We start from the raw sequence: 26112 nt of genomic DNA, 5'->3' as shown, positions 1-26112 counted from the left end.
AAACATCCGGTCTTTAGCAGGGGATATGATCTCCCCCGACTGCTAGGCAGGTTTCACAGGGTCTGCCCATGCTGAGAATGAGAGTGTCAATGAGTTGTTGAGGCATTGCTGCCCATTCGTCTTGCAGCGCGAGTCGAACATCCCGAATCGTTACTGGTGGTAAGGTACGAGCTGCCAAGCGTCTGCCTAGAAAATCCCATACATGCTCGATGGGATTGAGATCCGGAGATCGTGCCGGCCAATCCATACGTTCAATATCCTCACTCTCTAAGAGCTGTTCGGCAGCTACTGTGCGATGACATGGTGCATTGTCGTCTATGAAAAGGAACTGCGGACCCATAGGGCCTCCAAAAAGACGCACATATGGAAGAAGAATCTCGTTACAATAACGGGTCCCGTTGACTGAACATGCGTCGAAGATGTGAAGGTCTGTACGACTACCAAGCATGATGCCTCCCCAAACGAGAACACCGCAACTTCCATACTTGTCCCTTTCAATGATGTTCGAGAGATGATTGCGGCTTCCCCGCTCTCTCCAGATGAGTATGCGATAAGAATCGCTACTCAGACTGAATCTGCTCTCATCTGTAAAGAGTACTCGTCCCCATTCATTGTCTCTCCAATTCCGGTGTTCCCGGCACCACCGAGAACGCTTTCTCCGATGGGCAGGCGTTAGAGGTACACACCGTATAGGGCGTCGTGTAAACAGACCATCACCGTGCAGTCTTCTGGCCACGGTAAAACGCGATGTCGGTCGTCCAGTCGCCTGTGTCATGTGTCTAGCGATTTCTCCCGCTGTCTGCCGCCTGTTTCTTCTGGCCTGTAAGACAATATACCGGTCATCTGCGGGTGTGGTTCCTAGTGGACGACCACTACTGAACCCCCGGATAGCTGTTCCTGTAGTTTGAAATTGTCTCCAAAGTCGTGAAACGATGCTGTGAGCAATTCCGAACTCTGCAGCCACACTTGTCACACTGCGGCCTTCCTCCAACTTCCCAATGATTCGACCTCGGGTAAAAGAATCCAGATGTCGTCTGACAGATTGATTATTCGCCATTTCTCGCTGAGGCAGCAACTCTGTGTGATTCTAACTGTTATACGGCGTGCAATCTCTTTGTCAGAAATACTGATCTTACACCGACAACATACTTTATACTACTCAGACACTCCCCCATTACGTCTGCCTGCATATCTGCGCATGTGCTACCGTACATCACCTTACTTAATCTCCTGATTGGTCTTTCTGTCCGCTCTGCCTCTTCGTTCAGCTGATATGCTAATTTTTCGACTTCGTCCTTAATTTTTGCACACCAGTATATATATATATATATATATATATATATATATATATATATATATATATACACCAACTTACGCGAAATGGTTATAACGCGATTTTTTCACCAGTAAAGAATTTTAGACCTAACGCGAATTTTCCGCTCGCAACAAGACAATTTTCGGAAGAGAATCGCTGTGTGTAAGTATCGCTTTTGTTATTGGCCACTAAAAGTATTTTTTTTGTCGTGAATGAGCATTCATTCCTTTTGCTTCACTGAGAGCAGAAGTTCCCACACCGTACCAGTCTGAACATTGCTCTGTTACTACATACAAATATCTACTCCTCATTTTCATTTATTTTTTAAAAATTCTAAATGAGAATGTTGATAAAGTATAATAACACCTAGGAGCGCTGTTTCTTCTAAAGTTTGTAAAGATAGAAGAACAACGAGAAAGTTTCCGACAAAATTAAAGCAAAGCTCTGGGCTTGAAAAACTAAAGAATGTGTCGAAGACAGCACGCTAATTAGGTATGAGTGAGTGTTCCATACGCACAATTGAAAGTCAAGAAAAGGAAATCCGTAGAGTTCACCGATAGCGTCATGTCAAATGCAAAAATTATGAAAATATAAGCTCATCTTGTATTGTGTAAAAAACAGGAAAAGGGGTGTTACCAAAGATGGAAACGTTATTGAAAAAATAGCGAAGAAACTGTATTTAAAAATATATTAGAAAAACGGTTTGATCACACAGCATAAATCATCATCATCTTCATTTTTTTAAATTATCATTACTGGAACTACTTTACTGTACAACTATATTATTTTACTGTTGTTACATACTGTACGTACCGTACTGATTTATTTTCTTTCTCTATTTTCCATTTTTCTTTCATTTTGTGCATTGTAGCAGTATTTTATGTTGAATAAAACAGCTTTTTTATAAAAAATAAATAAATAAAAATAAAATCCAGTTTTTTTATGTAATAAACGGTAATGTATCATAAAGAAATGGGTTAAAACAGTTTGAGGTTGTGTTTACATGTGTCTAAACAATTGAGTACGATAATAAAAGTTTTTACACGTACTCTTTTCCAAAATGCGAAATTTTGACTTACGCGAGGGATCTTGGAACGCATCCCTCGCGTAAGTCGGGACTCGACTGTATATATATATACAGAGAATGAGGAGAGAGAGAGAAGAGACTTATTAAAGAGGTTTTATTGCATTTGCATTACCTGTTTAAAGCTAATTTGAAGGAAATAAAGAAATAATTTGCGTCACAAATTCGGCAGGTTCCAGAAAGAACAATTGCTATTACGATCACTTCGAATTGTGCAATAAAAAATAGCTGAGAAGCAACAGGTGGCTGGGAGCAAATATCTGTCGCGAGTTTTGGTTTCGTTAAAGGGAAGTACTGACGCAGGTGAAGACGCAAGGACGATATGAATTCCACCCTATAGTTTTATTTTTCGAGTGATAACTGAAGATTCAATATCACTCCAATTGCGCAAGAGAAGAATCCAATTGAGAAGTTGCGCAATTATAGAATTATTATTTATATACACAGGATACCGAGAAAACTCCATTTTTATAACCATTTTCCCGCCTCAAGAAATTATTTTGTACTTCTTCGTTAAAAGTACGTAACTTCCACTTGTCGCATTTTTTGTTTTTAAATTTTTGGCTATATTAATTTATTTATAGCTGTTACAAATTAAAAATTTCGTAGTTGGCGACAATCAAGAACTTTAATTTCGTAATTCTAGAGTTGCTATTTACTTTTAGGAATCATCAATGGCTAAAAGCAGTTTAGTTTTTTTATTGTCGCTAAGGTAGAAAACGAATAAGTCGCAAACCAAGAGCAAAGCTTGACCACGGAGATATGGCGGATGACCTTGAAGGGGAAACATTATTTGCATCATTTTTAATAATTAGAATCAGCGAGACAGTGCCGAGAGTAAGCTTAGTGAGAGGCGCGCTCTCGCTTATCCAATATTGCAGAATAATGACAAACAAATTATTACAAAAATGATACAAATGCTGTTTCTGCTACAAAATCATCCGCCATCTCTCCATAGTCAAGCTTTAGCACCTTCCAACGGAAAAGTACCAATTATTTAATTGCTGTTGTTGTGCCTCACATCTGTGAGAAAGAGAGGTGTAATCGCCTCATAAGGATGATGGACTTTAAAGAAGACACCATATACGAGAAATATTTGCATTCAAAGAGAGAGAGGACAGAACACTCTGTGCACTGGTGGGAATCGAGCTTGCAACATCAGACATACGAATCACGTGATTCAACCACCCGGACTTTGAGGTTCCAATTGTACTTAATTAAAATTAAGTTAAACTAGAGTTGTATATGAGGCATTCAAAAAACGGCACTTCTGCGCATGAGGTCACCTGTATCAAGCACAGACAATGCCATTCAAAAAATCTACTTACTTTTATCCTTCGCTCTCCTTCATTTTTTTCAAGTGTTTGAGTAGCTCTGGAATTGAAGTGGACATAATCGGGATCGCCCCAGTCCCGGGGTGGGAATTGAGTCGTCGATGACGTAGTTGTTTTTGATTTGACTCGACTCGAACGCCCGCGCCGGAATAGTTTGCTAAACATCGATGGCGATTTCTCTTCTGAAATAACAATCACTATTTTACACGACACAAAAAATATAATTTTTTTTACAAATAAGAACATTGACCTCTCGATAACTCGAAGCCTTATTACTCGATTATTTCTTTATATTGTAGTTTTATTGGGATTCAAACTCTTGAGAAAGTTTTGGGATCTTCCCATTACTCGAACTACAGACTTGAGGGTTATCGAGAGTTGACTGCATCTGCAGTCAACTTTCAACAATAAGATGAAGTCATATAAAATAAAATCTTTTCAGTTGAATAGATATATTGTTTTCACAAATCAGTACAGTCAACTCCTGATATCTCGAAGCCTTATTACTCAAATATTAATTTATCTTGTAGTTTTATTGGATCCCAAGCTCTTGAGAAGGCATTGGGAACTTCCCATTACTCGAACTAAAGACTTCGAGTTATGGAGTGTTGACTGCATTTGCAGAAATTTGAGTCAAATTCAGATTTAGTAAAATTGCAGAGCGGCGCACATAATGGATTCATTGCTTTTGGAAGCTAACTATGTCCTATTTTGGCGACATCAACTATCATTTTCTCTTTCCTTATACAATTTCTTTTTAATTTTATCATTCAAAATTGGTCTTGGGTCTGAGGAAAATAAGAATTCAGTGAAAAAGAGAAATTGATAAACTAAGTTATGTATTTTCATCCATAAGCTCATTTATTTGCATTGGGAAGGGGTTCCTTCTAACCCCGAAACACGCGTCTGCAGCAATCTGCAATTTGTGCTGGGATACGTCGTTATTGCGTATTTTACTTGATCTAAGTTTGATTCCGATAGCTTGCAATTCTTTGACAACCAGCCTGGCATCCAGTTTCGGCATCCAGTGGGGTTGTATAAACGCAGAGAAATTACTACTTTTGCTGTGAATAACGGAGCTCGAAAATTTAAGAATATTTTTTGCCTTCAAATGCGGGAAATCGCAACTTATATTGCCATAAATTCGGTGCTTTTATTCGAAAAAAAATTAAACCTTTCACAGCATCTGGATGAGAATGCAGTCAGATCTGAGCAGCCATAGCTGTTACACTCATATCATTTATAATATATACACCAAAAAAAAAAAAAAATAAATAAATAATAATAATAATTTTGAAATCTTGAATTTAAATTATGTTTTTCGTAATCACGAGTGTGTGTATTTGTGTCTGTGTGCAGACATAAGTGTGTGGGTAGTTGTGTGTATGAATGTGTGTGTGGGGGGGGTATGTGCATGTGTGTGTAGGCATATGTGTCTGTGTGCAGGCATGAATGTGTGGGTAGTTGTGTGTATGTGTTTGTGTGTGTAGGTGTATGTGTGTGTGTTTGTGTGTGTGTATGTGTAGTTGTGTATGTAGGATATGGATACAACCTGGAGACGGTTTTCGCTATAGGAGCAGCATCGTGAGGAGCCGGTCGACGGTGATGCTGCAGAGGGTGGCGGTGGGAAAATAAAATGATAGGATATCAAAACAGTCAAATGAAAGCAATAAACAATCGTAATTGCTCAAAAAATCAATCAAATCGGTGTCAGAAACAAGGATCAGCAGAAAACATCATTTGCTATGGCTTTCGGGTTTGAGCGACTACAATAAGAACGACAGTTCATTCTCAGACACACGGTTTTAGGTTAGCCAAGGAGAAATCCTTGTTCCAAAAGGCGCTTTAAATCAAAAAAATATGTGAGTCACTTATCAAAAAGAATGAAAACGGTGCTTTATTTTACTGCAAGAAATATTCACATGAAAATTCAATTTGCTTACTTTTCGTTGGATCAACATTCTCAACATCAGTCTTTCCTTCACTAAACGTTCCATTTGGTCCTGGACTTGTACCTGTTGATTTAAAAGAATTGCTTCTGGACAATTTCTCTTTATCACGACTTCTTAGAAGTTTTAACGAATGGCATCGTTTCAACTTTCCTAAAGAATGTCCTGTAAAAGGAAAAAAAAAACATCATGATTGGTCAGCTACACCCTACCCAAGTGGTGCCCAACCAACGACCCGTGGGCCAGATGTCCCACGAAGACGATCCAAGTGCCCTGTTTTTATGTTCAGTGTTAGGAATCAAAAAAATACATTCTGGAACCATCCAAAACAACATACTTTTCTCGATATTACGTCTGTTTGTTGCAAATTTGAAGGTCAATATTAGAAATTTGTTTCTATAAAACAGATGGAAAAGTCGTATCAATAAAATAAACACAAGGTAATAATAATGACAGTTTTTGGTTTGTAATTTTCTTTGCTCTTTTCCGCATTTTCTCATCTTATCTATTAAAAAAATTAACTACATTTTAGCTTTAAACGTCGTGTTCTGGCCGCGAGATTCATCTTTGTATGAGGTGCGGCCCTCAGATAAAAAAAGGGTTGAGTACCATTGTTTTACACCATTGATTTCGTATTGAACTAATCTTATACTGCAGCTTTAGGAGAGCTTTTATAGTGAGAAGAATTTCATCTCCAAGGACATACTGCACTGTTAAAAAAACTGCTGTACTACTACTAAAAAATCTATTGAAACTCTGATGTTGATCAAAATTCCCTAGTAACAGATGCATCTTCTTCTTAAGGGTAACAGACGTATCCATTGTTGCATAAATTGCCCTAGATACCAAATATGTTATATGGACCACCAGTGAAGGACTTTACTTCTGTATAACTGTTGAAGATTCTATAAACAATATTTATATAAATGTTTTGCATGTAACGGGCATTACTCATAAGCTACGTCCGTGAATGAACCAAAAAATATTTTTAAAAAACAGTATGTTTCTGGAACACTCAAACTTTATTTTAATGTTATTCAAGATATACACCAATGTATGAAAAAAATTCCAGAGCGCTGATGCAACTTATAACTTGTTTCACCTTCCTATCTCACCGGGTTTTGCTGTTATGTGATTTCAAAGCAGGGGAAGTCTTTCTCGAGCACCCTGTATAACTAGATCGGAATCAACAATTAAAGCTTTACATGCTACAAGTAATTCCAGTAGTTACCTTGCTTTCTCGGCTCAAGGATTCTTTCTGCCGAAGACCAGGCTGTGAGCATGTCTTGCTGCTGCGTCTGAGTACAAGCAGCTCTGCCGTCGTCGTCTGCGTAGGCCGCACCGTGCAATCGAACGATGGCTTCTTCGTTGGTGAGGAGCATTTGCCGTTCCAAGGGAGGAGACATCGCTAGCAATCGAAAAGTGTCCGGTGTGACGACGGAATAACCTGATCCAGTGTGGTACAACTTCCGTTCTCGGATCAAAGTCCCTGAAAAGTTATAAAGTACACAATGAAAACCAAAAACATACTGCTTGATCAAGCAAATTGAATAAAAAAAAAGGGTATTCTTCCAACGATAGGCGATCTACCACTGTAGTTGTCGAGCTACTCAATAGATGGCACAACTGAAATCAATTGTTCTTTATGCATGTCGTGCAAGTAGCGCCATCTGTTGAGTAACTAGATAATTTCAGTAGTTGATCGCCTTTTGCAAGAATGCCAAAAAAAAAAAAAAAAGATTGAAAATATTGTGGAAACATTTGATAAGGAACAAGTTGGAAAAGCGCCTTCGAAAAATTAATCTTTACTAAACGATGCATCTTTCAGAGTTTGATGTTATACTTCAAACTACTACTGTAGTACTGGTACTACTGTAGTATTGGTATTTATGTTAAGTTGCCATTCTCTACAAAAAATAACAAAATATATCGTTCGTCATGAAACGTTTAAAATATGGTGTTGATTTTGGAACATCTTCTGAAAGACGCAATGCAGCGTATTTGTATGGAGAATTTTCAAAACGACGCAATATAAGTTTAAATATGTAGTCCATTGCAGTATGGTGGAACACAAATAGTAGAATCAGTAAATCTCCTATAACGTGGTTTTTCTGTTTCATCCAATACAACTAGGCTCCAATAAGAAGCTGTTGTTTTTTTCCGTTTTCTTGAAAAACATTGCTGTAAAAATACATAATTTTTTTGTAGACAAATTAAAAACTTAAAATTGAAAAAAAAAATCCCAAGAAACGCTGGATCCCCCTATTTTAGAATCATCAATTTCATGAAAAAGAAATAATAAAACAAATTGTGTTTCTTGACGCCACCTTATGATACTATAATATACCGGGCAGAACATTCCTTTTAGTAAAAAATAATGAAAAACATTTCCAAGGTACGAGGACCATATTTCAGTCTTCAATATTTTAAATCAAAATAAAGGGGAAGAGTTTCCTGACAAGAAATTGGGGGAAAATCGGGGATTATTTTTGATCCAAAGGGTATTCAGAGTCAAAAAGAAAAATAAGCCTTGAAAAATATTATTGCTTACATATGTTAAAACGTACGAAACATTGTCGGAAAGTTATTTAACTCTCAATGGTGTTACTGATTTCAAGAAAACGACCAGAAAAATACCATTTTTTTATTCAAAAGAATTAAAGTTGGCTCTCTTTTACGACTTTCAAGGGACCATAAAAAATCGTCCTTAAGTATAAATCGTCCTTAAATAGAAAAAACTAAAGTGGACCATCTGGAGCCGTGAAAAGCTGTCGTTAAATAGAGCGTCGTTAAACATAAAGCCAACTGTATATAAATAAAGGTACTTTAACAATATTTGTAGTTAGTTTTCACTTTAAGAATTTTTTTAAAGCTTGAACTTTGTGTGTTCTAGCACGGAAATATCACTGGCACAATAAATATGAGAGAAAACCCCGCTCATGATTTCGACGAGAGCGAGCGGGACATTCATGAACAAATTTTAGTTCAAGAATTTCATTCATACAATCAAGAACATAGCAATGTATTGTCAACTTACCAAGAGTTTTGTACAAGATGTCATCCGAAGGAACCATTATTTCTGGAAAAGATGTCTTCAGTCTCTTACTAATGACTGACATGGATGCAGTTATGCCTTCAGAAGTCAAGTCATACACAACTTTGCACAACGCTTCTGGCAACGGAGCAAACTGAGTTTGGGCAACCAGATTCATTGTCACTGGATCTAAGTCCCCTGTTGATAAAAATGGCCTTATTATTCTACTGAAGAGATTACACTCGTCTCATTTGACATGTTTTTTTCTCTTTAAAAGATTGTAGATAGAAATAGTACAAGGTTTCAGTCGAATTTGTGTGTTGAGAATATTTCATCAATTGAGCTAAATATCAAAGGTTTTGATTTTATTTGAATGAAATTTCCCACGTAGTACTTCGCTTTAAAAAGTTTTAAAACGGTTGGCAACGTTTTGAAAACCACTTTAAAACGTTTATGAAACGCTTAAACTTAACACGTGCTATCTAGATTATGAATGCTGTCTCGGACATAGTTTTAGATTTCTTACTAGATATGGGGAACAAGAAACACATTTTTTTTTCTGAAAAAACGTTGCGTAGCATATTTTTCAAGTAACATCACAAAATCATGCGACTCATCTCAGAATTTCACGAACTGTTCAAAAAATACAAGATAAAGGACTTTTTTTTTTATTTCCGCTCTGTGGTCCAAGATATAATTCAGTCGCGGACTCAGCAAGGGGGAGGGGGTGGGACTGTTAACACCATTATACTTAACACATAGTATTTAAAATCCTAATACGAAAGTTTATTGTGTAAGGACTGTTATGATCCCCCGCTCTCTTCCAGAAGGTTAATACTGCGGAATTGTGATAATTTCATAAAAATGTATACGAAATAAATTAGAATAAAACATTACCAAATTAAAATAATAGTAATGGATTAATTTTCAAGTGCAGCAAGAATTCAATTTTTGTGGCGTTTTTTTTTTTTTTGGTTAAAAAAGTTTTTAGATGTGTATGTGCTACTGTATTATGATTGGAAATAATGTTAAAACCAAGATCTCTCAGGGAGGTTGACCCCCAGAATAGAACCTTAGTAACGAAGTTGAATTTGTTCGGAGATAAGTAAGAAAGACCTTTTTTTATGCGTTGCTTACAAATTTTTTAAAGATAATGTATTTCTACTAAAGACGATAGATGGCGCTACATATAGCAGATTTCATTCATTTCTTTACAGACGCACGTTGCACAGCGTAGAACAATTTATTTACTTAAAAATTTATTAAAAAAGCAAAAAAAAAAAAAAATACAATGGCGAAATGACTCAACTTTTGCACAAACCATGACTTTTTCTTCGCTCCGTGTGTTTCTGTTTATTTCAACACGACAAAAAAATGCATTCCTTAAAGGACAATGTTTCAAAGAAACTAGAAAAACAATTTTCAACACTTGTAATTTTGTGTCTCGAAAGTGCAGGATATAAAAGACAGGGGAAGGGGATATCTCATTGAAATAATTTTTTTTTAGTTTTAGTATTTTGCAAATATAAGTAGTAAAAATACTCGATACTTGTAATGGAACAGTACATCAAATTAAAAGCATAAAATTAATAAAGCTTGTTTAAGACACTGCTAAAATAGTTCACTGATTTGGTCACTCCTTTATAACATTTATAATGTATTCCATTTAAAGAAATATAAAAATATAAATATTGTGAACTTTTGTCGTAGAAAAATTGCAAACTTTTCCATTAATTTCATTTATTTATTCATTTTTTACTTTAATAATAATTACTGATGCAACGAATACAAAAAAACATTTATAATGCAATGATATAAATACTTTAATAATACAATGGAAATTTTATTAAAAATTCAAGTTAGATATATTGATAGAATTTCTCAGAGTATTTATAGAATTTTTCATACTTTCGTATTTATGGTTAATATTGCTTGACATTTTCTAACAATCATTCATATTGTAAAACAACGTTTTCCTTAAAAAAAAAAAAAAAAAAAAAATCAATGCTTTTTTCTTAAAAATTTATTACAGCTCGTGTAGTAAAAAGATCAAAATTCTCTGCAATAGAGAGGGGGAAAAAAACACATTACGTTTTGACATTTAGGGGAGTTACTTTTATGCTTTTTTCTGCAGAAAAAAACGGAAAGTACCCCAAAACTAGTTTTAAGTTATTCTAAAATCACGCGTAGAACCACTTGTTCATTCACTTAGTACTCGTTGAAGTTTTTGTCACATATTTGCTTTTTTTTTTTAATCGTAAAACTAACCCTTCGCTGCTTCGGGACTGCCGAGGCAGTCCCAAGGCAGCAAAGGGTTAGTAGGCAAACATGTAGGCAAACAACAGTACATCTAAAGTAACAACTTAGTAACAAGTTGAGTTATTAATTAGACAAATAAAAACAAAGGGAAAGGGTTGAGTAAATTTGAAAATTTTTCTTGCTAGACAGCAGCTTCTCTTTCCTTTCTCTCCACAGTATGCTACTATTCAATATGGTATCTCCGTATTATGTAGCACACATTCTTTGATATTTAAAGTAACAGACTTCAAGCAGTGTTAATGGTTGATCGAATATAATTAAAGACCTTGCTAAACACTAAAGAATTAAATTGAAAATTCTTATTGTTAAAACTACAATTATGTTTCTGCCCTCAGAAAAAATGCTTATCAAATGCATATTTACCTAATTAAAAGACGAAATTACTATTTTCAAATTAAAAGGACCCAATTTCTATAGTATTGACGAAACCTTTCAAAACAGGATGATTGTTAGTTTGTCAAGCTAGAACACTAGAAATCACAAGCAAAGAAAAAAATATCTTCCAATTTGAGAAAAGTGACTTTTACAAAGTAACACTAAGCTATTTTCAGCTCTTAATGAGCGACTATTTAAATACGCTTAATATTTCACAATGGCTTCTTGTTACAAATTGACTAATTTGCGAAAGTGGTTGATCTCAAACGACTTCACGCGATCTCATATAAACAAAGAGCTGTAAAAAAAGATCACGAGATACATATCTAAGAAGCAACAATTAGGGTCAGCGGACGGGTCTTCAACAAATCACTGGGATGTCATTAAAAGTCTTGGTGGAACTACTTCCCTGAAGGATTGTTGTGAAGGGGTTTTGTGGGTGTATTTTTAAGTGATGTTCACCCAACGAGGGGGAAGAATGACAAATATATATTTAAGTAAAATGGTGTCAATTTTATTATGCTTTATTCTGGTGGTACGAGTTTCTGTCGTATGTAGTTCTACGATTTTTTTGTGTGCAGTACTTTATTATTCAATCGATGAAACATCAGCAAACGAAATAAAATCTATTCATGTTTGTAAACATAAAGGTTAGCAAATCTGTGTCCCCCCCCCGTTTATTTGCATTTTTACTAAACTAAATTAAATCCTAAGTAACTCGATTATTCCAATTACGAGAAGCTACTGTACAGCCGTGCTAAGCCCAAAAGTCGTATCTGCAGCTGAGCTAAAAATGAGAAACTGCTTTTTAAAATTTAATGCCTCCATATATTTTATTACAATTCCACTTTTTCATAGTTTTTTTTTAATTCTCAATTACAAATGGTAGTAAAATATTGTATATCGGTAAAATATGTTATGAAGAACCAGCTCGTGACAATAATCCAATTTTGATTAAAAGTGCAGGTACGACTTTCGTGCTTAGCACAACAGTACGCAGTACCGACGACTGACGATAATAACTTACAAAATGAATCAATAAAATCTTTGTTAAGTTTATTATTACTTGTTACTGTAACTGCGTTTGAAAACATTAATTAATATTCAGAGATACTTGTTTGATACTGGTTCAAAACCAGTATATGCAATAAACCAGTATATACTATAATCAGTATATAGTATATATTGGTTTATCTACTATATCTAACCAGTATATGCTGTAAACCAGTGTATGCAACATCTATAGCGTATGTTATATATGAGAGACATAGCATACATTTCAATTATTTTCCTGAATGTTCTGGTTTAGTTGAAAAAAAAAATGTTTTTCTTCCTAATTAATTGGAGTTCATGAAGTTCCAAAACAGGTGGGAAAAAAAAGTTGCATTTCACTGTCAATCAACATCAATCCCAGTATCAATTAATATAGACGACCATTATTCTGTTTTTCATCAACATGAGTAAACTATAAATCTCGGTGAAACTGAGGACTTAGTTCAGGACCAGTTTGTTTGCGGTGTCCTGAAGTACAGGAACGATTTTCAAAAAAGCCGATATCAAAACAAAGCAATTCGCACGTCACTCTCTGAAGTTCAACTTCCGCCAGGTTTATTGCCACCTCAGAAGCGATTCAAGATGGAAAAAGCACTCGAAAAGTGACACAAGATTCGTGACCAGCTTTACTGAGTGACTAGGAACATTCCCGAGCACACCCCATCGCTGCTGAGCAACAATGAAGTTGCGATTTCCGCGAGGAGCAACCGTGATGGACAGAAAATGAAGTTCACCCACTCTTAAGACACAATATATGTCTTTATTGTCCGAAAGGCAACTAAGTAACGCAGCACTATTAACTCAATAACATGCCATGTGGATGAGCTTATTTTAGTGCTTGCCGGACAATGGTACTAATGTTCTTCAAATCAAAGAGCACAGGTATTTCGCAAGCTTCCGCATATTTTGATTGTTGCGAAAGGAAGATTGTACGGCAGTTGTGTGTGACCTTGACTCTTTAATCCTTCTTGAGAAATCATAACATGGAGGAAGGGTAGTTCCATCAGGAGCTGTGTCTGGTAATTTATTCACAATATGTGAGCCTTTTATTGGAGTTAACACTAATAGAAATTCAGGAACACGACACAGGAAGTGTAAAATGTTGTCTTCTTGCCTCTATTAAAACTGCAGCTGTTACTGGATGCAATACGTTCCATAATCTCTCACGGGTAACGTAACAATTACAAACAATGAAGGGCGGGTAGAACTTCAAAGCAAGTCACAATGGACATTATTTTCTCATCGAAAACTGGAATAATCTTCAACACAAAGCGAACTCACTACAGAAAATTATCGAAATTTGCAAAATAAGCCTGACATCTAAAAAACTATGAACAAACTAGTGTTAAATTGCGTTTCAACTATGAAAACACGGGTTAATAAATATGCGTTCAGTACATAAAAAACTAAGTTGTAGTATTTTTGGGCAAATTCATATTCAAGTCGTGTAGGGGAGAGTGTTATACCTTGGGACACTTTTCATATTTTAAATTTTAACGTCAACTATTTGAATCAATTTTAAAATGTAAAAGGCACATTAAAATACCCAAATATATTTCTATGTTGTACCTTGGGCCATTGATAATTTCTGAAAATCTATTTTTAGCAGCCATGATTTTGTAATCTCTAATAGTAACCTTCATCACTAAATGGTGCCATAGTAAAAATCAGCATCAAATGAGTAAAATAGACGATTTTGTGAGAGAAAGAAAATTTCATGACTCCAAAGTAAATATTTTCTTCATTTTTGTTTTTATTTTCTGCCTTTGTATTTGTAAATTTAATCAACTGATTTCTTTTTTTTTTTTTGTTATAAAAGAGAAGTACTTTAAATAAGTTGCTTAAGAGAAAATAATGATAGTGCATCTAGATTGACTATTATTTTGGTTTTTCTTAAACTACGTGGTAAATGTACCTTGGGACAGCCAAATATTTTGTACCTTAGGACACGTTTCAAGGCACAACATATGCATGGTTCTTAATAATTAAGATATGCTTAAGAACATGGAACAATGTTGTAATCTTATGTAGTCTTTTAAATACACTTAAGGTTATATGATAAATCATTATTAAATATTCATGATTTTATTTACTACCATGATTTATTTATTTATTTATTTTTTTTTTTGTTTCCTAGTGCAAAATTGGTTTGAGTATATTGCTGTTTAATGAATCATGAAAACTTTCCCATAGTAAAACAGAATGTGTCCCAAGGTACAATAGGATGTTGTACTTTTGGACAGTTTGGAACTTTTACTTTAAAAATGCAACATTTTATTTTCAAACTGTCTGAATTTAAAAAAAAAAAAAAAACATATTGCATAGAAGTATGTTGGGGTAGCTACATGTGACTTTTAGATTTTAAATTTGATTCAAATAATTGACGTTAAAATTTAAAATTAGAAAAGTGTCCCAAGGTAAAACACTCTCCCCTACATTTCCGATTTACAAACGATATATGCCCGGTGTTTTCGGTTATTTTTGTAAACTATGTACTAAAAGAAAACATACTAAAATGCAAAATATATGCATTGGACAATCAGTAAAAGCAATCAGTCTAAGAGACCCGACGGTTCACAGGTCAATTGCGATCGACTTAATGTAAAGCTCGTGTGTATGGTACAATTTCAGGTACAATTATTTTACAACTAGAAAATCGCCCGTCAAGGTATGACGGGTGAAAATTGCTTCTACATTTGAGCGAAGCCTGTCTGGTGATACGAGGGCAAATCAAAAAGTCTTTACGCCTATTTTTTCCCTGCCAAAGTATGGCTGTGAATACAAATCAAACATATGCATTTCCAGCAGTGACAGTTCCTTGAACCGTACCAGCCGTATCTGCTTTTTGCTCTAAAAAGCAGAGAAGATATCAGTCATTTAAGATGACGGTTGTTCTTCAGACGTCCAGAATTTATGAGCAGCGAAGTGTTATTCGTTTTGTATGGAGAAACGAACAAAAGCCCATAGCAATTCACAGGGGCAATTACAGTCCAGACCTTGCCCTAGTGATTTTCATGTTTTTGCTATACTGAAGACGTTTCTTGCAGGACAGAGATTCACATGTGACGAAGAAGTCAAGTACGCGGTCTGACTGTGGTTCCACAGGCAGCCGGAAGAATTTACCACAGGGGGCTCTCTAATATAGTGCTGCGATGGGACCGGTGAACCGGTGCGGTGACTATGTGGAGAAAAAATATGAGGTACGTAGTACACTACGTATATTTGTAAATACCTGTATGAAACTTTTTTGGTGAATAAAAAATAGGCGCAAAGACTTTTTGATTTGCCCTCGTATTTTGATAGTTGAAATTGTAACCCTGACCCCAGTGGTTAACCATAAACTCCAATAGGTAGCGTTCAATGTTGACCATTTTTTTGTTTCCCCTGAAATGACACAGTCTTACCAGTAAAACAGTTAAGTTACCGGATCCAGTTCAGCCTCGTCACAATAAAGCCTTTCCCTTTATCTTAACCATTACCAAAATATATTATAAAATTATCATGCGGTGGCGCGAGTTTCGCTGTTGAAACACGCGAGTTACTCGATCATTGGCTATTATATATATTAGGATAAATATCTCTTGAACAAATCATAAGAACGCATGACAATGTTGAAGCTTTTGATTTTAAACTTAAAAACACCATAAAAAGAAGAAAATCTTTGTGGTTGTTTGAAAATCAATAAATAATCATAATTCGGACAGAGAAGGAGGGAGAAATATTTTTGGTTTGAGAAAAATTTTTAATGCTTCCAGAAGAAATTGCAGCATTGTTCACTTGATGATCAAAAATGTATGAAGGAAAATGACTATTCATAGAAGTTTTGGCCGTTTGAGGAGGTAGTTTTATTTGTAATAAGTAAAAAAGAGAAATCTTGCTTATAGGAGAGGTTTTAGGGACACTTTTTAACTGTATCATTACCAACTTTTAACATACATTAAACTGTTTACGCCTGAGACGTTTCGACCCTTGGTCAGACAACCAAAGCTCCGGACGAAGCCTTTTTCAACAAATGAAAAGGCTTCAATCCTTGGTTCAGGTACAAGACTGAGAGTCTAATAGTCTGATAAATACGGGAATCATCCAGGAATTATTGTAATCTCAAGCACTCTAATGAAATGATTAAAATCCTGTATCATTTCAGAATAATAGCATCAGTTAAAAATCTGTGAGGTAAAAGGATACCAAGTTTGCAGCTAGGTAAGTTTTTATGGATTTTAGGTAGGAAAACTGCTGTTGTGACATGTGATTTGAGTTTAACTTCACTACTATTTTTAAACAAAGGGTTTCAGAAGACCTAAATTGTTTAAAGAATTCAGTATTGTCTTTTTAAACGACTCATGTCAATTAATACGTCATGTACTTTAAATTTCTTAACACACCTTAGAGCATAATTTTATTTAAATCACTTTCCTCACAAATTATCAATTATAGTACGTGCATTACAGGAAAATAATAAACAATTTAAAGACGAAACCAAACCAAAATATACGGACTAAGTAGTAACGGACGGAATAAGGACCTAGAGCATTGATTAGTTTATTAATTAATCTTCCTATAGTTGCTTAACTCATCACGCTTCAAAATACGAAGCTGTACCTGAACACTCATCAGAGACTAGTTCCTACCAGAGATTGCATGAACGAAAGACATGAATTAATAAATTCATCAAATCCTCGCATGGAAATTACTAAGAAAAAGGCTTCACTAATACCAAATTAAAGCTGCTTATCATTAGATTACAACCTTGATATCAAGAACATCTTAATCCTTGCATTAAAGTGCAAAAAGACATGAAATCGTTTGGTTTATTCAGGGTATCCGGGAACGCGAGTGTCCATTTACACCCCTTTAATGGTCCAAATCACGTGAGATGAAAGACCACCAAATGCGGGCATTGTTTCTTCTGTAGTCACCGTGATTAGCAATATCGCATGCCTGCTGCATGTGGTCGTTATCCTCCCAGAGATATCATCGCCCAGCCTCTTAGACCAGGTGCAACTAGCCTCGCCTTGGGTCAAGAGTCGGCATTTAATGTGTGGAATGATTACGAAGAGCGCAAAGGATCCATCATCCAATGATTTGCTAATGAAGCAGTTTGTTCAAGGTTTGTGTACCGTGATCTGTTCTCCGATCTCCGACAGTGGGATTACCAAATGAAATTACTGTTTTGTAGCAAGAGTTAAGAGCGTGAATCTCGATGAAGGAGAATTAACTGAGAGAGAGTCTGTTTTGGAGAGATTTTTGAATTGATTTTTCATTTTATCAACCTGTTTGGAAGAAATGCACGAAACGTACTTCAATTACCATTGATTCGTATCTTTCAGCACTGAAAAAGATAGCATTACGTAATCAATTCATGAAAAACGTGCTCTTGATATTTTCACAGAAGACGAATCATACATACTGTCTGACATTTTTTACTTTCTTTATTCACACACATACAAAAAGTCTTCGGTCGTAATTCGTAATTTATATTTTATTAACGTTAAACTAGTACAATGGGCAGCAATTGAAGCTGTGGGAAGCAAAGGGATGAAAATTGATATTTTTTAAAAGTAAAACGTGTTTAAAGTTCTAATCCTGGGTAGATTTTCTTCGAATTTTTTTACTAAAACACGCTGTATAGCAGTACCTACTAGGACTGCTTCTACTATCTTTTGTCCCAAAATAGAAGATAGGTTCTCTTACCATTTGAATTGGTTGTCTTTAAATATTATTTTTCGGCACTTAACATTCCTCTGTTTCTCACTACCTCAAGTAACCCGGATTGTCAGTTGATAATTTCTTACTAGTAAGGAAGTTCAGTTTTCTTCACAAAGTTAATATTATGGGATATACGCCATTTGTTTACATGGAGATACAAAATGGATAGTAATCTGTATCTTATGACCCTTGTTGGATGTTTTTCTAACTTTAATACAAGGCATTTTTTTTCAATGTGCTAATATTTTTTCTATGTGCTTTTCAATGTGTGCCCTTCATGGTAAGTAATTTCAACCCATGACTAACAATTATGTTTGCATACCCACTGTATAACCTTAATTGTTTTTAAAACAATGCTTCTCTACTAAGCTCGACCGAAAAATAGAATACCTTTTACACGAATAAATGAAATTGAAGAAAAAAGACAAGCATTAGAAGAAAGACAAAGTAAATAGTAAACAAAGAGTAGAAAAACTAAATTTATAACCAGGGCTGCAGAGCCGGAGAAAAAATGACCCGACTCCAACACCAGGAATTTTCGAGTCTTTGACTTTGACTCCTTTACACCAAAATCAGTCTGACTCAGACTTTGCAAGCACTGACCGAGTTGCGGACTTCGAAGGAAAATGACCAACTGTGACTCTTAAAATTTTGAACCTTCTACTCCCGATTCCAACTTCTTTATGCCAAAACAGTTCAACTCCGACTCTTCGACTCCGCAACCCTGGTTATAACCAAGTCGAATGCATAATTAAAACATATGAAATGAAGTAAAGTTAAACCAGATGGTTTAAAATTACTATAAACATCGGTGTGAACGAAAGTTTATGACTCAAGTTTTTACAAAAAATATCATGCATAAAGGAAGAATTTGGAACTGCATTGAACTGAAAAGCAATATATTTAATCAAACGTGTGCACATGAAAAATGTTTAACCTTTCAAACAGCTACTTGAATATATAACTATTTTTTTTAATTAGCATTTATTTTGCCATCCTCATTACAGATGTCTGTCTGAAGTATTTACGCAGGGTTGCTATTTCAAAACTCATTGAAAAATCTTGCAGAAAGTCAACAATTTGAAAATTGTTCTAGAACTCACAAAACAAATTACCTTTGTATAACTGGAGCATTGGATTCTAAAACGCAAATTATGTCAAACGTTTATTGTTGCCAACGTAAAAAAACAAGATAACTCCCAAGCTTTTAAACTAGGAAGTCGAATGATATCATTTATTGTATCGAGAAATTATTCTTAAATGCTACGTGATTTCACCGGTATTGCGATAGAAACAAAATGCATCAATTGTTGTATAATTGTTATGGGTAACATCAGGTGCGCCCTGATGGGAGATCACTGTGACCGCCCTCAAAATTCCTTATTCCGCTAAATTTTGTCAAATGATTCGGAAAATTTGGAAACAAAACTGCACATTGTAATTTTTAAATGCCCGAATGATCCTTTTCCTTTGATGTATACTTACATGCGCATATCCGTATTTAATCATTCAACAAAATCTGGAACTTCATTCGTCAAACTGACGACCAAACGGCACGACCTCAAGGGTCACGGATTTGGACAAAATTCTAGGTATAGGTCAATTCCCACTAGGCATGAGCACAGGTAAAGCGGTTTGACTGCATAGGCCCCAGTTCGGCTGCAACGGGGGTCCAAAGTTGTTAATTTGTACCCAGGATGCAATGGAGCTTCCTTTAAAATTACCATTTTTATTCCTTTTTCTGCTACTGTACTGCAGTATGAGTTATTTGCATGCTTACCTTGGAATTAATTATGTTGGATACTAATTTTTAATAAGCGGTTCTCAAATTTAAATTGGCTACTACTTTTAATTTCAATAACTTGAATGCCAAAATAACATAGTTACAGGATATTTCTCGTTTGTAAATGAAACTAATTATATCGATTTTATATTAATCGTCTGCTAGTAAAAATTATTTATCGTTTACTAATGAAAACATTTACTTTAACTGGTTATTTATCGTCTGCTGTCAAAGATATTCCACATTGATAAGCAAAAAAATCGTTTCGACTTTTCAATTAACTTAGATAGTGCCCATAAATAAATACGTGTTCTCCCTCATACTCAATTTACTAACAAAAGATGCCAAAGGTATTGGGAGATCGAACATAGTGTCGAAGTCTGAAATTCCAATGGAAACACCATTGCATTTCTGGGGCTAAACCAGCAACTTTGAACCGTCGTTGCAGCCAAACCAGGGCCTATGCAGTCAAACCGCTTTATCTGCGCTCATACCTAGAGGGAATGGACCTATAGCTAGAATTTTGTCCTAATCCGTGACAGTCAAGGTCGTGCCGCTTGGTTGTGAGACTTTCTACCCTCCTGAAATTTTAAGTTCGGGCTGCGCGTAAGTAACTCATTAATATTGAGAGTTTATCAGCTCTCAAAAATGCCATCATAGAGAATCAATAAATCGTAATCTTCTCGATGAAGTAATAGATAATGATGGAATAACTGACAGCCAATACGTAAGGAAGCTGAAGGGATAGTTATTTTAAGAAGATAGTAATGCTTGCACTTATGCAGAAAAGATACTTTTATAGAAGAAAATAAAACACTGGCAAATAGATCTTTACAGAAAAATATTCTTTTGGGATAGTATCTTTGATCACTTGTAAAATCAACCCAATATCTGCAATTTAACTGCTTCAAAAAATTAGATTAATTGTGAAGTTACTATCTATTCCAAAAGATTTTTCTCTTCTAAAGATAGTTTTACCAGAGGAAATACTAGACTGGTAAAAGTATCTTTAGAAAAAAAATCTTTTTAGATAGAAAATAACTTGACAAATTACCTTAATTTTTTAAGCAGTTATAAATACGCAGACATTATGTTGATTTCACAAAAGATCAAAGATCATCTAAAAGAAATAAAAAACGAAAATATTTCTTTAGCACAGTCCATACTATAATGGACTCGTCAAATAAACACGATCGTACACTTAAAATATTCTGCATACCAGCATCTTTAGTGTTAAATATTCAAGGCAATTTATTAAACAGTTGTGATGTGGCACAAGGCTGTCTAAGTTTCCCTTAATAGCTTCTACACACACGGCTGCCTATTAGAGAACAAAAATCGTGATTTTTGTGAACAGATTCATTTTGTGTGGTACTCCAGTCACGTAAGAGGAATCTTTCGAGGGAATCTCACCCATCTCGCAATTATTGGCGAGGCTCTTACACCCTATTTCCAGACACTCACGACAAAGTTAGTTTTTGTTTCGTAATCATTAGTCTTGTTGGGCGATTGATCAGAAGAGGTTTTCGCCTCAGAGGCATCGAGGCTGGGTTTGGCAGGCCACTTCGTTCTCTGTTGTTACCGGTATATCAGATTTATATTTCATTCCTTTCTGTTCTTGTTTCCTTTCTGCAAAAGACCTCATTTGGATCAATGTTGATCTACTTTGCATTCCCTGTTCGCTAATCACCAGTTTTATCCTCATGCATTTAGATGAGTTTTTCCTCGTGATTGATTAGGAAAAAAAAAATTAACTAGTTTTTCAGATGAAGACTGGATAGTGGATATAGATTTGATTGGGTTTGCAATTCGTTTGGTAAAATAAAAATGAGGCTCAAATTTTAAAACTCAAATGCCTGACATTTTAATATTCCTTTTATAAATGTTCTCCGTTTTTTTCTGTTCAAATCTTTCATGGAAATTATGTTTCTTATCGTATGGTCAGGGGTGTCCCAATGGGACACCCCTGACCATACGATTTGACCTCCCAAAAAATTTTGACCAAAAAATTTCCTTATTCTGCAAAATTATAATCATCCGGCAAAAGAAGGAGTTCTGTTCGACAAAATTATCATAATTCGGCAAAATTTGGATTACATTTGGAGTTTACAGTTAAAGGGTTTAGGTACCAATAGCAGAAAAAATCAACACATTTTAATTTACTATCAGAACTAGGGGTGTTATTCACAAATAAAGTGATTTAATAGTATCTTCAGGTGTATCTTATTTGTACTGATGATAATAAAGTGTCATTTGGTCCTCATAGTACTTGACTTGTTTGAGGCACGGTTTAGCTTCTTTCGAGGCAACCAGTTTTTTTCCCAGTCAATTGTTGAAGCCGTTGTGTCACATGGCTGAACATTTTTTTTTTTTTTTGAAAAATGGAACCTCAAATGTTTAAAAGACCAAATTTGTTACTTTTTCAAAAGCAGCTGTTAACATGCGGCAATTAAGGTTTAAAGTTTTGGTACAGGAGACTGTTTTGAATGCATCAACACGTGAGATGGACTCTTTGTAGTACGCTGTGGCTTCGTTTGAAGCCACCACTTTTTTTCCCCAACCAATATTTGAAGCTTCTGTGTCATTTGGCTTTTTTTTAATATTGCGTCAAGGAGTTAAAGGCTAAATTTGGTACACTGCAAAACGCAGCTGTAAGCATGCTGCAATTAAAAATTAAAATTTTGGTACAGACAATTCTTTTGAATGTCTCAACGCATGATACGGACTTTTCAAGGCACACCGCGCCGTATCATCGTTTAAGGCCACCAGTTTTTTTCTCAGCCAATTTTTGAAGCGACTGTATCATATGATGGTTAAGCTTTACAAATATTGTTCACTCAAAGGGTTAAAAGACTAAATTAGGTGCACTGCAAAACGCAGCTGTAAGCATACTGCAATTAAAAATTAAAATTTTGGTACAGACAATTCCATTGAATGTCTCAACGCATGATACGGACTTTTCAAGGCACACCGCGCCGTATCATCGTTTAAGGCCACCAGTTTTTTTTCAGCCAATTTTTGAATCGACTGTATCATTTGGCGGTTAAGCTTTACGAATATTGTTCACTCAAAGAGTTAAAAGACTAAATTAGGTGCACTGCCAAACTCCGCAGTAAACAAGCGGCAATTAAGGTTTAAATTTTTTTGCTCAGAAAATTCTTTTGAATATCCTAACACTAGATATGGACTTAAAAAAAAAAAAAAAAAAAAAAAAAAAAAAAAAAAAAAAAAAAAAAAAAAAAAAAAAAACTCGCCGAATCTTTTGACTTAGGTTGATTGTAATAATTTGACAATCATTAAGAGTACTACACTACCACGCAGAAAGAAGAACAACTATGATTACGATTATAAACATAGTAATTTGTAGATAAACATTACGATGGCTTTTATAATTGATTGAATGTGGTTGCGATTATGCTAATGGTTTTCAGCACGTTATTGTCAGATGTAACAAATAATCAACACAGATGCAGTTACTTAAGTATTTTTTTACGAGCATTCATTTTGTCTAATAACGCTTGAAAGAGTTTTTAAAGTCATTTGATGGGTTTAAGCAAACAATTATATTAGTGCCTTCTGTAAACGCTACAATTGTGATCACAAGGAACATTCAGAACAAGTATGATTAGGCAAGGTTAAATTAAAAAGGAGTATTTTCTAGCGCACACAAATACAAAGATATGGGTAAAGTGATCACTACATGCAAACTTTTGGGATGAATTTCGAGCACAAGATGTTTTTTTAATATTTACAACTAATGAGCTGCTCAAAAAATCGTCAAAACTTAAGCAACTTCTACATGTAAATGTGAAGATTTTATCTTGTAAACAATTAGAATGCGCCGAGAGGATGGCAATACCCAAGATACTTTGTGCTGTTGTCAAAACTAAAAGATCGTGGCAACGAAATGCGAAGAATTAATTTTCTTGCAATGCCTCTAAAGTGCATAAAATTAACTTTTCTAAATTTAACGCCAAATAGTTCTAAAATTAAGTTTTCTGTATAACATATTGGTATGGTCTTAAACTTTGTGGCCGCAATTACAAGAAAAATTAGTTAAATTACTTGAGCAAAAGGTTTGGTCTAAAAGTTTTCCCGGAAGGTATCGAAAATATAAAGTAAATTGTTACTAATAAACAATCCAGCGTATATTTAAACTTACAACGTTCTAAAAACAAAGGTGTTAGTCATTCTGAGTAATTTTGGGCTATGTAGGTCAACTTTGCGCCGGTCCATTTAGTATATTTGACTTAAAAATTAAGTAAATAAAAACTGGAAGGCTCAGTCTTGCATTATCGTAAAAGATATAAAAAAAAAAAAAAACACACAATCAATAACAACCTAAACAATCATTAATTTAATAAATGTCAAGCAAATCACATAAATAAATATTGCAACAATCGAACTGATGAAAAAAAAAAAAAAATTTGGCAGCATTGGTAGCTGAAATATTATTCAATTTTATTTTTCAGATATGCCTCATGAAAAAATAACAATTTTAAAAATAAGAAGAACCCTAATAATTATGAAATAGTTTAAGGACGTTTCTTTCAATTAATTAAAAAAAACCCATAAAACTAATAAACTATGGGGAGTAGATTTAAAATGGAGAAATAGTGGCTCAAAGCTAAAATGATTGTATTAAAAATCTAAAAGGCTCTATTTCAAACCATTTGATTGGCCAGCATTTCATTTTTCTCTTCGATCTTTTTCATTTCTAACTACTAATGCGAAAAAAATCTTTGCCGATTAAAACGACTTACAAATTGGAAGACCACCTCACATTATTTGCTTTGATGGATGAGGCTTTCTTAATCTATTTAGAACGCGGCGGGATGTGAAAATCACGATCCTCCGATATCTGTTTTCATACTTATAGTACGATAAATGAGGGTGGGGCTGGGATAACGGTGTAGCACATTAGGCCTAATATGAAAGTGCAACAGACATTACGAAGACGATAAAAATATCTTGGCTTCAATAGCATCGTCACTTACGGACGAATGTTGAGCGTGGGAACTTCATACGTGCAACGAGATGTTCTGTTTTGCCAAATTTTACTTTGAGTAAATTAAGGGAAATGTTTCTCAAATTTATGCAGAAAACACTTCTTTCAAAATGTCTTACTTTATATTTGCTAGTAAATTAAAAATTTTATTAAAAAAGTCATTTGAAGAAAATCAGCTCAAAGCATAAGAAAAATGAATTCATTTTAAAGAGAACATTGCATCAAAAGTTTTTTTTTTCTTTCTTTCTAATGGACTGCGTTCGAGTATTTAGCCTTTTGTAGACATAGTGCGATCTCATTCTATAAGACATCCCGTCTTTCACGTGTCACCATTAAGCGCGCAGCTGTCAATGGCCCAGATCATTTGACGCTCAGTTTCCCACCAGATGGAGGCATCTGGGCTCTCTTCGATGCGGAAGTGCACTATAAAAGTAAATTTTAAAAAAGTTATTAAGTTGTTATAGAAATAAATTGTACTTCCTAGCGTTGAAGAGAAACTGTAGTTAACACACCCAACGTTAATTTTGCTCCTTTTTCTTTTTTCCTTTTCAATAGCGCACAGGCAGAAATAAAGGGACAAATATATAATCCTAGTCTTAGTTGAAGAAGCTATTTAGTTAACTTAAATGGTTGTCATACGGGTGATAATTTGTGCAGAAACCCCCTGCCGCGGCAAAAAAAAAAAAAAAAAAAAATGTTTTATGCACAGTTCGTACAATTTTCAGAAACAACTGGTTTTAATTTTGCTGAGTAACGAAAACGAAATATCAAGTTGAAAGACATATAAGTTATAAATGCGTTTTGTGTAAAATTTGCCCTAAATGCACATGAAACCACCTCCTCCCTGCAACATTGTGTTCCATTTCCTTGAAATGCGATTGATCAAACATAGTTCACGATATATTTAGGGGAACTTTTGGAACTAGAGCATTTATATTTTTAAGAAACTTTTAAATCAACTTTGATTATCAACCCTCCAATGGGTGTCCTCTGGAGAGGACCACCCTCCCCCGTAGTGACACCAAAGGAGTGCGCAGAAATTTGGGGACCCGTCACAAATGACTTTACCGGTCTCTCCTCCATATTTTTTGCTTCTATATTTCACGCCTAGTTCTAAAAATATTGGGCCCCCTTCAGGCTCGGGACCGAGCC

General features: G+C 35.0%; 1 protein-coding gene across 1 annotated transcript in view; it reads right to left on the bottom strand.

The window, feature by feature from the left end:
* Window positions 1-26112, bottom strand: part of LOC129216755 (storkhead-box protein 2-like) — a 168611-nt gene that overhangs the window by 9110 nt on the left and 133389 nt on the right. The window contains exons 3-6 of the mRNA XM_054850972.1: window positions 8720-8914; window positions 6914-7171; window positions 5677-5835; window positions 3728-3915 (exon numbers count right to left, since the gene is read on the bottom strand). Of these exons, the coding sequence (XP_054706947.1) occupies window positions 3728-3915; window positions 5677-5835; window positions 6914-7171; window positions 8720-8914 (800 nt within the window). The remainder of the gene's footprint in view (window positions 1-3727; window positions 3916-5676; window positions 5836-6913; window positions 7172-8719; window positions 8915-26112) is intronic.

The sequence above is a fragment of the Uloborus diversus genome, chromosome 2 (assembly GCF_026930045.1).
Source record: "Uloborus diversus isolate 005 chromosome 2, Udiv.v.3.1, whole genome shotgun sequence".
Lineage (NCBI taxonomy): Eukaryota > Metazoa > Arthropoda > Arachnida > Araneae > Uloboridae > Uloborus > Uloborus diversus.
Note: the sequence above shows the minus strand (reverse complement) of the source record. Positions and strands in the feature narration are given on the sequence as shown.